This window comes from Sceloporus undulatus, chromosome 3 (assembly GCF_019175285.1).
Source record: "Sceloporus undulatus isolate JIND9_A2432 ecotype Alabama chromosome 3, SceUnd_v1.1, whole genome shotgun sequence".
Classification (NCBI taxonomy): domain Eukaryota; kingdom Metazoa; phylum Chordata; class Lepidosauria; order Squamata; family Phrynosomatidae; genus Sceloporus; species Sceloporus undulatus.
This window is the reverse complement of record NC_056524.1, coordinates 173,276,271-173,288,339: the sequence shown is the minus strand read 5'-3', so window position 1 is coordinate 173,288,339 and position 12,069 is coordinate 173,276,271. Positions and strand designations below refer to the sequence as shown.

The 12,069-nt window shown below is 41.2% G+C and overlaps 1 protein-coding gene across 1 annotated transcript in view; it reads left to right on the top strand.

The window, feature by feature from the left end:
* Positions 1–4,797, top strand: part of DNAJB12 (DnaJ heat shock protein family (Hsp40) member B12) — a 42,585-nt gene extending 37,788 nt beyond the window's left edge. The window contains 2 exon segments of the mRNA XM_042457733.1: positions 55–206; positions 2,375–4,797. Coding sequence (XP_042313667.1) covers positions 55–176 — 122 coding nt within the window. The 3' untranslated portion in view covers positions 177–206; positions 2,375–4,797.
* The last annotated feature ends 7,272 nt before the right edge of the window (positions 4,798–12,069 follow it).

Genomic DNA, 12,069 nt, shown 5'->3' with positions numbered 1-12,069 from the left:
GGCACTGGACCAGATTCTGGACAATGGCTTCAGTGATTTGGCTTTCTTTTACAGAGGAAGGGTTACTCTACAGAGCACGTTACTTTGGAGATGCAGAACTGTATCAGCGAGCACAAAAGATGGGCACACCAAGCTGCAGCAGACTTTCTGAGGTTCAAGCATCGATGCATGGATAGTTGCCACTGAAACAGTTCCTAGAGATTTAAGTAAGTGCAGGTAGTTTCTTTTTTTGAGATTTCAAACTACAGCACAACAGTACTTCTTTTCTGACAGACTCCATAGCTAAGATTTGGCTCTTCTCTCCAGGTACACTCAGTCCTTAATCAAGAAGCCATGTCCTCAGCCAGGACATTCAGCTTAATTTCTTTTCTATAGCTTTTTGATGTGTCTTCCTTGACAAGGAAAACAAAATGGCCTAGTCAGTGTTTGGGTTCTCACTTGTTTATTGTTAAGCATCTTTCTATTTGCTGTCACCAATCACTATCTCAGTGAAAACTTGTATGAATGACATGAATGACAGTGGATTAGTTTTTACCAGTGGAGTGCCACAGCTGAATATGAGATTACTTGAGTATATTCGTACAGTAGGATTTCTACAGTTGGGCTTGTAGAAGCTACAAATGTGGAATGCAGCCTTTGCAGGCTCCCTTTCAAACCAGTCAAGATATGCCATTCACTTAACCCTAGTTCTGTGATATCTGAAGATACCCTGAAAAAACTGGCCCACATTGCTTACATTGGATAAGCTACTTTGTGTTACCTGCTGCTTTAAAATTGAAAACCTGGTAGCTTCATAACTAAGAGATAAGAAATACTTTCTTTAAGGAGTTGGCAGAATTTTCATTCCAAATTGCCAAAAGAAAAGAAAAAGGTGGGTTTTGAAATAGCATGATGAAATCACCAGAACTGTAGTGGGAGCTGCTTCATGCAAACAATGTGACCTATTACATAGCCTCTTTGTGTTTGTAGAGAATTAAAAAGGATTTGTCTCTCTGTGGTGACATTTCCCTGTAAGTAATGAAGTTTGACAAAATTTGACTAAAACAAGGATAGAGTACCTGTGACTCTTCAGATGTTTTTGAACCACATCTTCCATAATCCCACACCACTGAGGGCTAGGACTTGTGGGAGCTGCAGTCCAGCAAAAGCTCACAATTGCTCACCCTTGGACAAGAAATACAGGAGATATACACACACATACACACACACACAGTCTCTTTACCTGGGATCCTCCTGGAAAGTTTGCAGGGAGAGAGAGGGAGGGAGATGCCCCTCTTTTGGGAGCTGGGGCAGAGGGAGCCCCCCTCTCTTCTAGATGGCCATCTTCGGGGATGCTTTGATTTTGAATTCCTGTATGGCAGGGGGTTGGACAGGATGGCCTTCAGGGTTTCTTCCAACTCTATGATTCTATGATTAAATCGACCTTCACACAAAACCTTTCCCTCCATGTAGAGAATTAGCATGTTAGGGAGTGAGCTCAGCCAGAACTCATGTCTAAACTACAGGCTCATCAAGTTGATGAGAAAAAGATCTTGATCAATTTTTAGAAATGTGGGACTTACTTTAGCATAGGGACGAGGTGGCTTAGTGGTTAAGAAACCAATTCTGATGATCAGAAAGTTGGCAGTTCGGGGCCCAAGTGCTGCATGATGGGGTGAGCTCCTGTCACTAGTCCCAGCTTTTGCCAACCTCACAGTTTAAAAGCATGCAAATGCAAGTAGATAAATAGGTACCATCTCTGTAGGAAGGTAGCAGCATTCTGTGCAATCATGTTGGCCACGTGACCACCAGAGTCGTGTTTGGACAATACTGGCTCTTTGGCTTAGTAAAAGAAATGAGCACTGTCTCCTAGAGTTGGTTGCGATTAAGTCCTGTTGGTTTCCTGGTAAGGAACCTCAGTGACATAGACCCCCTCTGTTCCTGCTAAAAGCTCTCTGGAATGTTGAGGCCCACATTTAGACATTCAATTGGGCGAACAGACACAGATTTGAAGGCACCCATGTAGGATTTTTGCAGGTTATCTGAACTTAACATTTGTTCACTGCCAGCACTCTGAACTTACATGACATTTGCCTTCATTGGGTATGCTGTGCTTCTTCTCATTCCATCAGTGCTCTGCACTATTGTTGCAATTCCTCCTCCTCTGTTTCCTCCTTATAAGTGGTGAAACCTGTATTGTTTGTTTACATTAAACAGTTACTGGGAATTTCTCCATATATCAGAGGAGCAAAAGATAAGTTTAAATGAGTGTTTCCAGTTACACCAGTCAAATGTATTGTTCATGGGAAGGGTGGTGGTGGAAATATGTCCTCTGTTGTTTCTGCTAGCCTCTTAATACACTAGAGACTGATACTATTACTGCTTTTATTCTCAGACTGCTCAAATGCCAGAAGACTTTGGGGGAAGTACACTGAGCCAAGGCGACAGACTTTCTATTTAAAGAATCAGACCTTAAATTAAAATGGAATTGGAGAATTAGCAACGCACAACTGCCCTCTCCTATCTCTCTCTCTCTCTCTCTCTCTCTTGTCTGTCCATCATTAGACTTGAATGTCTCTTAGAACAGGGGAAAAAGACTTATGCCCTCCCCCCTTCCTTCACTGTCAGATGTCTCTTTCCTGGGATCCAGCCATCCTGAGAGCAAGTGTTGAGGAATTGTGTGTGTTTTTTTTTAAAGGCCTACTGAAAATCAGAATAGAAGAAGAGAGCCTCCTGCAATTGCACTGGTCACTTCAAAGAGAGAGGGTGAAATTGGAAGATCTGTAGGACTAAAACAAAATCAGTTTTAAAAAGCAAGAGAAAATATTTAGAATTAACTTATTAGCTGTAAATATCTTGTACTTCTAAACTATGCAGGGATAGAATTAAATTATTTCAATTTATGCTGAACTTCTTAACCCAGGATGTGTGAACGTTACCCTTTTCTTCCCTCAGCACCCTGCAGACCAGCCTTGTGAAACCTTTCCTACTTAAGGCAACCTTATCTGATGACACACATTTTTATATTTTTTAATGGCTTGGTTTTTCTGGAGAAAGAAAAAACCTGTAGAATTGGACCTGCCATTGTTTCCCCTTTTGTATCAGAGGATCAGTAAAATCTTGTGAAATGTTGTTTCTACACACACATTTGAACCCAGTTTTGGGACTGGGGTCTAAATTGCTGGTATCTCTACAGAGTGTTTGTTCCTCATAGAGGAAGGAAGCGAAATTGCCCCAAATGCTTTCGAAGTTCATCGCGGTTGCTTGGGTGTTGATGTGGAGCTTCGTATTTATTTATTTTTTATGTTTTAGTGGCTCCAACCTTTCTGCCTTGCAATCAGTGTTAGCTCTGGTACACAGAGCTTTCCACAAGCTGTGTCCCTTTGGTCACCTGTTTTTCCCTGGGCTGATTGCTTCCAGCTCGCAGCACTACAAAGCTGTAGTCAGCAAAAGCAGCCTCTGCTTGACATAGTGCTACTGCTGACTTCATTCCAGGAACCTGGTGTCTGTTGTCCTATAAAGGGGAGCTCCTGATCCTCTTGCAGGGGCTGGACACACAACAGCAGTGGATGTTTACACACCCTCGTGTCAGCATCCTCCAAAAAACAGGGCCTTTCTGTCAAAGGAGGGTTTGCTACAGTCATTATGGCTTGAGCAAATTGAAAGTGGGAAGATAGTAATGTCCCTGGACTGGGTTGCCCTTTTCCATTAGGGAATAACCAACCCATTTTCTCAGTAATGCTCATCTTGATTTGTTTGTTTGTTTGTTTGTTTTAATACAGTGCTATCAGGACAGCCTTAAAGCTATGTTATTTCAGGCAACTGAGCCATACGCCAGAGCGTAAACAGGTTAACGCTCCCAGTTATGATAAGCCCAACTCTCCTGAGGTAGTTGTAATCCACAGGGTTTGCTCTTGTCTAGCAAGCGATCCTGTATTCATGTCAACTGAGGAAACATGCCACACACTCCTCTGGCACATGGGGGCCTTTGCCCACCATGGAATGAAATAGGGGCTTTGAATGGGCAAATGTGTCCGGTTAATAAAAGATTGAGTTCTGCCAAGTGCACCAAATTGCCCTTGACCGTGGAGACGGGAGTCTTCTCCATATTTCTGTGTTAAATTTCATCCAGAGACATTATCAGTAAGAGATTTCAGACTTCATTTTTGGAAACTTACAGAATAACAGAAGGTATCAAAAGACAGTTTAGGAGTAAAGCTTGAGAATGTTACTTTTTGGATTAGAGCTCTTAGAATCCCCCAGGGTTTCTGGGGATTTTACTCCAAACAAGAAACTTTCCCAAATACTTACTAGGTGTACAAGGGACATTCTTTTAGTCCTGCGCTTCCTCTAGAATTGACATACTAGATCCTAATTTAATGTAAAGTATGCATCCTGCATTTAATCACTACCTGTTACCAGGTTACCCACATTTGAAGGGGAAAATTCACTCAGTGTATACTATAAGAAGGCCTTCCTGCTTTGCATTGTCCTGTGATGGCAGGTAATTGGACTATGATATTGTCTGAAGTCTCAGCCCTATCATCTGACTTGCAGTCATCCCGGCTCTTATCTCCAGAGGGTCACCCATTCAACGGTTCAGCATGAAGTTGCCCACGTCTTGAAAAATGGCATTGGCAAGTCTCAGTGCCTACCTGTCCAACCCTTTTGATTTCTTACGTAGATAGCCATGGATGGAATGAACAATGTGCAATAAAGAAGCATAGATCCTGAAAGATAATCTTCAAAGGCTGTATTTTTTAATTTAGAATCAATTATACAATTGTACATCTATAAATAAAGGTTTATAACATGAAAGCTTTCTGCCGGCATTTCTTTCATGAAGCTCAGATTGTACAAGCAAATTAGAGTCCACAAAAGTGGGTGCAGTGGTGCCATCTACACTCGTGGGGTTGAAACAATTGCCCTTACCATGAACTGTGCTGAACTGTTGCTTGTTTTTATTACTGAACATATTGCCGACCTCCAAGACTGGCAAAACCCAGTTGTTAGCAACGGTAGGGATTAAGTGTTCTGCTGGTACAAGCAACATAAGCCATGGACTTTTCTAGTCCTGTGTGTGAAAAGCTGCTGTACTGTATGATGAAAATCCTTGTCAGAGTAGCTGATGAAGAATGTATTTTCTGCCCCAACAAATATCAGCTGGTGCTGTCTCCTCACATTCTGTTATGGCTTATATATACCTTATGGCTGGTTATCATTTTGGACAGAGGTGGGGGGAAGACCAAACTAGCCCTGAAGACTGGGACCTGCCCATTTCCTATGGAGCTGAGTGATTTGGCTTGTACCAAACAGGATCCTATCATCATGTTGGAGCAATGTATGTCTCATGTATAGACAGTGCAATGTACTGCTGTGGCCAAAATCCAACAGATAAAAGTGCAGCATAAAGATTTCAAAGGCAGAACTACTTATCTCTTCTCAGCTCCCCCCCCCCCCCTTTACTACTGTTTAGCCACAGTGGAGCACAGGGCAGTGGGTGATCAGAGAATCTCCTGGCTGTGCCCCCGTAGCCAGACACTAACTGATGAGATCTCCCGAGGTCCTCCAGAGATCTCACTGACTGATGTAATAATTTTACGCCTGCCTACAGGGACATAACCAGATGCATTTCCAGTCCCACCCATTCTCCACCAGTCACTGAATGCCCATACAGAAGTTGCAGCAGATGCGTGGGGTGGACCTTGTTGCAGAGAGAGGAAGACAACATCAACCTCCACAACAACCAAAGACATATGCAGATGTGTATTGCTTACAGTTGGATATATCACTAACTGCATGCCAGGCAATACCTAGGAATGAAGTCTTTCAACCCTTCAGTGGCAGAGCTGATTCAACCACCTCCTCCAAGTGAAGGATAAAGGACTCCTTAGTGCTGACTGGAGCTCTCAACCTATCCATTCTCAATGGTGCATGGAACCAGGATATGGACATGTTACTGAGAGTTGTCACATCCACTGATCATTATCCTTTTACACCATTCACTTCTTCCTGTAAGAGATAAGAGACCACAAACACAGGAATACTTTAGAGGAATTACTTGCTCTGTGAACAGTACTGATGAGAACAATTTGGTTTCTGGGACCACAGCTAAGCTTCCATAAGAAAGAAGTACTAGCAGAAGGTGGACTGCACCTTAAAAGAATTGAAGCAAATGCATTTGGCAGAAGGATGCAACACTGAGCAAGGGAGCTTCAAAGTGAATGCTGCGGAGGATGGAAACAAAAGCCTGAAGTAACAGAGACCAAGGTTCAATTCCCAGCTTGGCCATGGAGACCCACTGGGTGTCCTTGGGCAGGTCACATTCTCTCAGCCTCAGGGGAAGGCAGTGCCAAACCTCTGAACAACTCTTGCCAAGAAAACACCATGATAGAGTTGCCTTAGGGCCACCATAAATTGAAAACAACATAAATGCACACAACAGCTAGTAAAATACAAAAGTAAGTACTATAACAAGGTCTTGCATGCTCCAAAAAAGAGGTGTGAGAGTTGTGGGAATGCCTGGCAAAGAGTATAGTCAAATAATGGCATCCATACATTGAAATCCAGAATATTATAGGCTTCCCATGGCAGCTGATGGTGTGTATAAGACCATTAAATTAGACAGGGCTTTGCTTCTTTATATGTGAACATGAAATCCTATTACTTAACCAGAAAGTAAAGGGTTGTCCACATGGGCTAAATGGCCTGGATCTCCACCAGCCTTGCATTGTCTAGATGATGCAGGCCGAAACCCCCATGGCGGGATCAAGTCTAATCCCACCAGTTCAGGCACAGATCTGGAGGATCCAGTCTGACCCCAAGGTAAAGAGCCTTTATCCCAGGGTAAAATAACCCTGGTTTTGCATGGAGGTTCTAAGAAACTGGGCTCTTATGACACCCCACCCTATCCCCAGTGTTCTTTACCTTACCAAACCATGTGAGAAGCCCTCCAGTCGCTCCATCTGATCACATGGGTGTAGCCAGGCACCCTGTTTCCACATCAAATGGGGTAACGGGGGGAGGGGGTATCTCAGATTGTTCACATGCCGGCAAGGTAAGGAGTGGCCCCGGATTTTGGGCCGATATGGGAGATGGATGTTTGAATACCTGCCCATCCTCACACCAATAGCAATAGCAAGTACATTTCTATACCGCTTATCAGTGAACTAGCACTCCCTAAGTGGTTTACAATGTGTAAGCCAGTTGCCCCCAACAAGCTGGGTACTCATTTTACTGGCCTAGCAAAGGATGGAAGGCTGAATGGACCCTGGAGCCCTGCAGGATCGAACTCACAACCTTGTGGCTGTGAGTGGCTGCAGTACTGGCACTTAACCAGTGTGCCACCAGCACTGTCACCAACCCAGAGATTAACCCAGTTCAGCACCGGAGCCAGGACAGCCAGTACAGACACGGAGCTGGAGGATCCATTCTGATCCCAGGGTAAAGAGCTCAGAGGGGCTTCTAACTACAGTTGACAGTGCAGCAGGGGAAGGAGTATGTGCCAGTAGTGTCCCCCGGATCAGCATAGGGACAGGCGTGTAAACACCCACCCATCCCTGCACTGACCCAGGGGAGTCCCAAAGCCTTTGATCACCCAAAGCATCCCTGGATGCTAGTGTACGGAAGGTATGCCTAAGGAGCTGTCCATATGGGCCAAAATGTCTACTCCTCACACTGTCCTCTTTGGATGACACAAGCCAAAACCCTAGGGCCAGGAATGGGACAGATCCTGGCAGACCGGACATGAATCCAGTGGATCTGGCCCGATCTTGGAGTAAAGGGCTTAATGCAGGTCAAATTGAATTTCCACAAAACTCCACAGCAAGTCCATCCATCTATGCTGCTAGTGAGTAGATCCCCATCGCAGTGTCAGATGCAGAAATTGGGCACCTGGCCACTTGGATTAGTTTGTATTTTATGTTATTTAATATTTTATTTACTGTGTATACTGATGTATAAATCTAGAAATTTATGTTGAAAAATTGACACACACACACACCCAAAAAAACTGAGTCTACTTATCCATGGATCAATGTAAGTACTGTATTTTAACTCATCTATCAATCTATCTGCAGTGAAAGGCAAGAGTTTAATCTGCCCTGGAAGCACTGACCCCCTTCTACTTTCTCATTCATTCAGCCTTTAGTATGAGCACAAATAGTTATCCCTGCGGGAGTTTTGTAAGTTCTTTGGCATTTTTTCCTTTGCTTCGTCCTTTACATCCTTCATTACATGCACCTAAATTTTACCCTTGACTTATCCATGGCTCATATCAAAATCCATAATTTTGGCCCCAAAACCTGCCCTCGACTTATACAGTATATGAGGTGGACTTATAGTTGAGTATATACGGGCATTTATTTATTTTTACCTTTTTTACTTTTTATCCTATTTAATTTAATATTATTCTATTTATTCATTTTATTTATTCATTATTTATTTAGTTTTGTTTAAATTTTATTTCATTTAATTTTTATTTTGTATATTAATCTTATTTTGTATTTTTACTTTATTTTATTTGTAATTTATTTTTATTATATATTTTTATATATACTTTCATATTATTTTCATTTTATTTATCTTACCTTATTTTTATTTTATTTTTATGATGTTAATTTATTTCATAATTATTGCCATTTTAAATTATAATGACATTAAATATATAATAAAATGAAATAAAAATGAAATATAAAATAAACATAAATTTATAAAATATAAAATAAGCAAAATAAAAATTTGAATACTGTAAAATAAAAATAATAAGGTAAAATAAAAAATAAATAATATCAATATAATCAAAGTCAAAATAGAATGAAATAATGAATAAATACAATAATACAAAATAAAGCATGAAATAAAATGAAGTATAAAATTAAATATTGAAATAATAAAAATAAAAAATAAAATAATGGAATAAATACAATGAAATACCAAAATAAAAATGAAAATAACAAATAATGCAATATAAAATAAAATTAAATCAATATATAATTGAACAAATATATTAAAATATAAAATATAAAATAAATAAAATATGAAATGAAATGAAATATTAAAGTAAAACATGAAACAAATAAAATATAAAATATACATTAAATAAAAAGTACTAAAATTTTTGAATTCATGAAAAATAATTCATTTTATTTTATTGTATATTATTATTTTGTTTATTTTATCTTTCATATTTTCTATAGTGTGTTTGTGCATTTGTGCATGCACACACCTTCAAGTTGCCTGTTGTCATACGGTGAGCCCATGATTCCTGCACAAATGGATTTGCAAGTATTTGCTCCATCCGAAGTGTGAGGAAAAAAAGGGTTCTCTTGAATGATTTGCAGTTTCCCTGTGCCTTCCACTTCCAACTGCGATATGCAGCTGATAGCCAGAAGTAAAGTATGTTGGCTCTACTTGGCCCTGAGAACATCATGTGGTGTTTACTTACCTCCTTCAAACCATTAATAAAGATGTTTAAATACAAGGAATGTGATGCTGGGAGAGCATGTATTTTCTGGCTGCCTGGAGCTGAAACTACAGACTGTTACACCAAGCTGTTACTGAAAAACAGGAGGAGCAGATGGAATGTAAACAAAGTGGGTGTTCTTGGCTGCCTGCCATTCAACTAGAGGTGGAAAATTAGAATTGAAAACACCAATTCTACCTACAGTTGTTTGACGGTGGCTGCTCCTTCTCCCTCCACTTAAGAAACATGGTTGAGATGACCCTTTAAAAAAATTAGGCCAGTTATGCTGATGGGAAAGCATGTTTGCAAGCTGACTCAGTTGGCACTTTCTCCCCGGAAGGGTCTCTGTGCCTCTAACAAGCATATGTCAGGCAGAAATTAATCAGGTGAAGTTCTTTCCATATCTTTCTTTCTGTGTAGCAGCAGGGTAAGCTTATTTAGGGGTCATTCCCACTATGATTTAAATCGAATTACAAACCAGGTTATATATTTGTCGTTCCCACTTGAAACCGGATTCGATCCGATTTTGATCTTATAGAAAAGGTCACAGTGACATTTAACACCAAGAAATTTTCCCATAGGAGGGCACATAGTTCCAAAGACATGTGAAGGACCCAGGTCATACCAAGATAAAAGCTAAATGGGTTTGCTGATCTCCCCATCCTCCCCACAGATCCTCTGCCTATGCTCTCGCACAAATAAAACAATGGCAAAGACAAGTAAGCCAACACTTCCTACTTAGCCTCTACCATTTTCCCAGCCAACTACCCTATCCATCTATTTTGGGGTTGTCCTAAATCCAGTCGGTGTTTTTGTTACTCTGAGGTTAAAGCCTTAATTCTAGAATCCCATTGTCAATTCCCTGGGAAGACCATCAGGTCTTTGTTACAGTGTAAGACAGCACCTAGCACCCTTCAAGGCTGGGATCTCAGATATAAATATCAGTCCCAAGCTAAGCCTCCACTATCCAATTTCCATACCTCTGTTTCGGTTAGCTCTGTATATGGTGTTGCTGTTTGAATTACTATTGTGTGTTTGGTTGTACTTTTACATACAATATTTCCAATAAAAATCTTCTTTATTCACCAGGCTTGAAGTCCTCCAGCAGTTAGTACTCGTATAAATAGGTGGAAATGGTCCTTAAGTTACCTATCCTCTCGCAAGCCTCCTTGAGCTAAGGAATTCTCCAACATTTAAAGGAGACATTGACACAGTTGGTGGGTACCCCCAGTCCACCTACCTTTTGGAGTCCAATCCTGCTTTGGGCAATTTGGGCTGCGTTGTCTAATCTGGGCAATGTTTAACTGGGGGAAGCCAGGCCTTTTGGCCCACGTGGAAAACCCCAAAGGGTATACAAGGTCCCATTGTATACTGCTATAGATTAACATAGCTATGTCTTCAAATATTCCTTTTATCTGTCCTGAATCTCCCTCCATTCATCTTCAGTGGATAACCAAAGGTTCCAACATTAAACGTGAGAATCATAGAATCATAGAGTTGGAAGAGACCGCACGAGCCATCCAGTCCAACCCCATTCTGCCATGCAGGAAATCACAATCAAAGCATCCCTGACAGGTGGCCATCCAGCCTCTGCTTGAAGACCTCTAAGGAAGGACACTCTACTGCACTCTGAGGGAGTTTGTTCCACTGTCGAACAGCCCTCACTGTCAGGAAGTTCCTCCTAATGTTGAGGTGGAATCTCTTTTCCTGCAGTTTGCATCCATTGCTCTGGGTCCTAGTCTCTGGAGCAGCAGAAAACAAGCTTGCTCCCCCCTCAATATGACATCCTTTCAAATATTTAAACAGGGCTATCATATCACCTCTTAACCTTCTCTTCACCAGGCTAAACATCCCCAGCTCCCTGAATTGTTCCTCGTAGGGCATGGTTTCCAGACCTTTCACCATTTTAGTTACTCTCCTTTGGACACGCTCCAGTTTCTCAATGTCCTTTTTGAATTGTGGTGCCCAGAACTGGACACAATATTCCAGGTGGGGCCTGACCAGAGCAGAATATAGTGGCACTATGACTTCCCTTGATCTAGACACTATACTTCTATTGATGCAGCCTAAAATCGCATTGGCCCTGTTAGCTGCTGCATCGCATTGTTGACTCATGTTCAACTTGTGGTCTACTTGGACTCTTAGATCCCTTTCACATGTAGTTTCATTCAGCCAGGTGTCCTCCATACTATATCTGTGCTTTTCGTTTTTCCACCCTAAGTGCAGTACCTTACATTTCTCCGTGCTGAATTTCATTTTGTTAGCTATGGCCCAGTTTTCTAGTCTGTTCAGGTCATTTTGAATCTTGATCCTGCCCTCTGGGGTATTAGCTACTCCCCCTAATTTGGTGTCATCTGCAAATTTGATAAGTATGCACCCAATGTTGTCCTCCAAGTCATTGATAAAGATGTTGAATAGCACTGGGCCCAGGACAGAGCCTTGTGGGACCCCACTGGTCACTTCTCTCCCTCACCACTTTCTCTATACAATTCATAATATTGTAAGCCTGAGGGCAAGGAAATGTCTCTTTAACAATTTGTAAGCCACTCTGATAGCCTTTTGGCTGAAGAGTGGGGTACAAATAATAATAATAATAATAATAATAATAATAATAATAATAATAATAA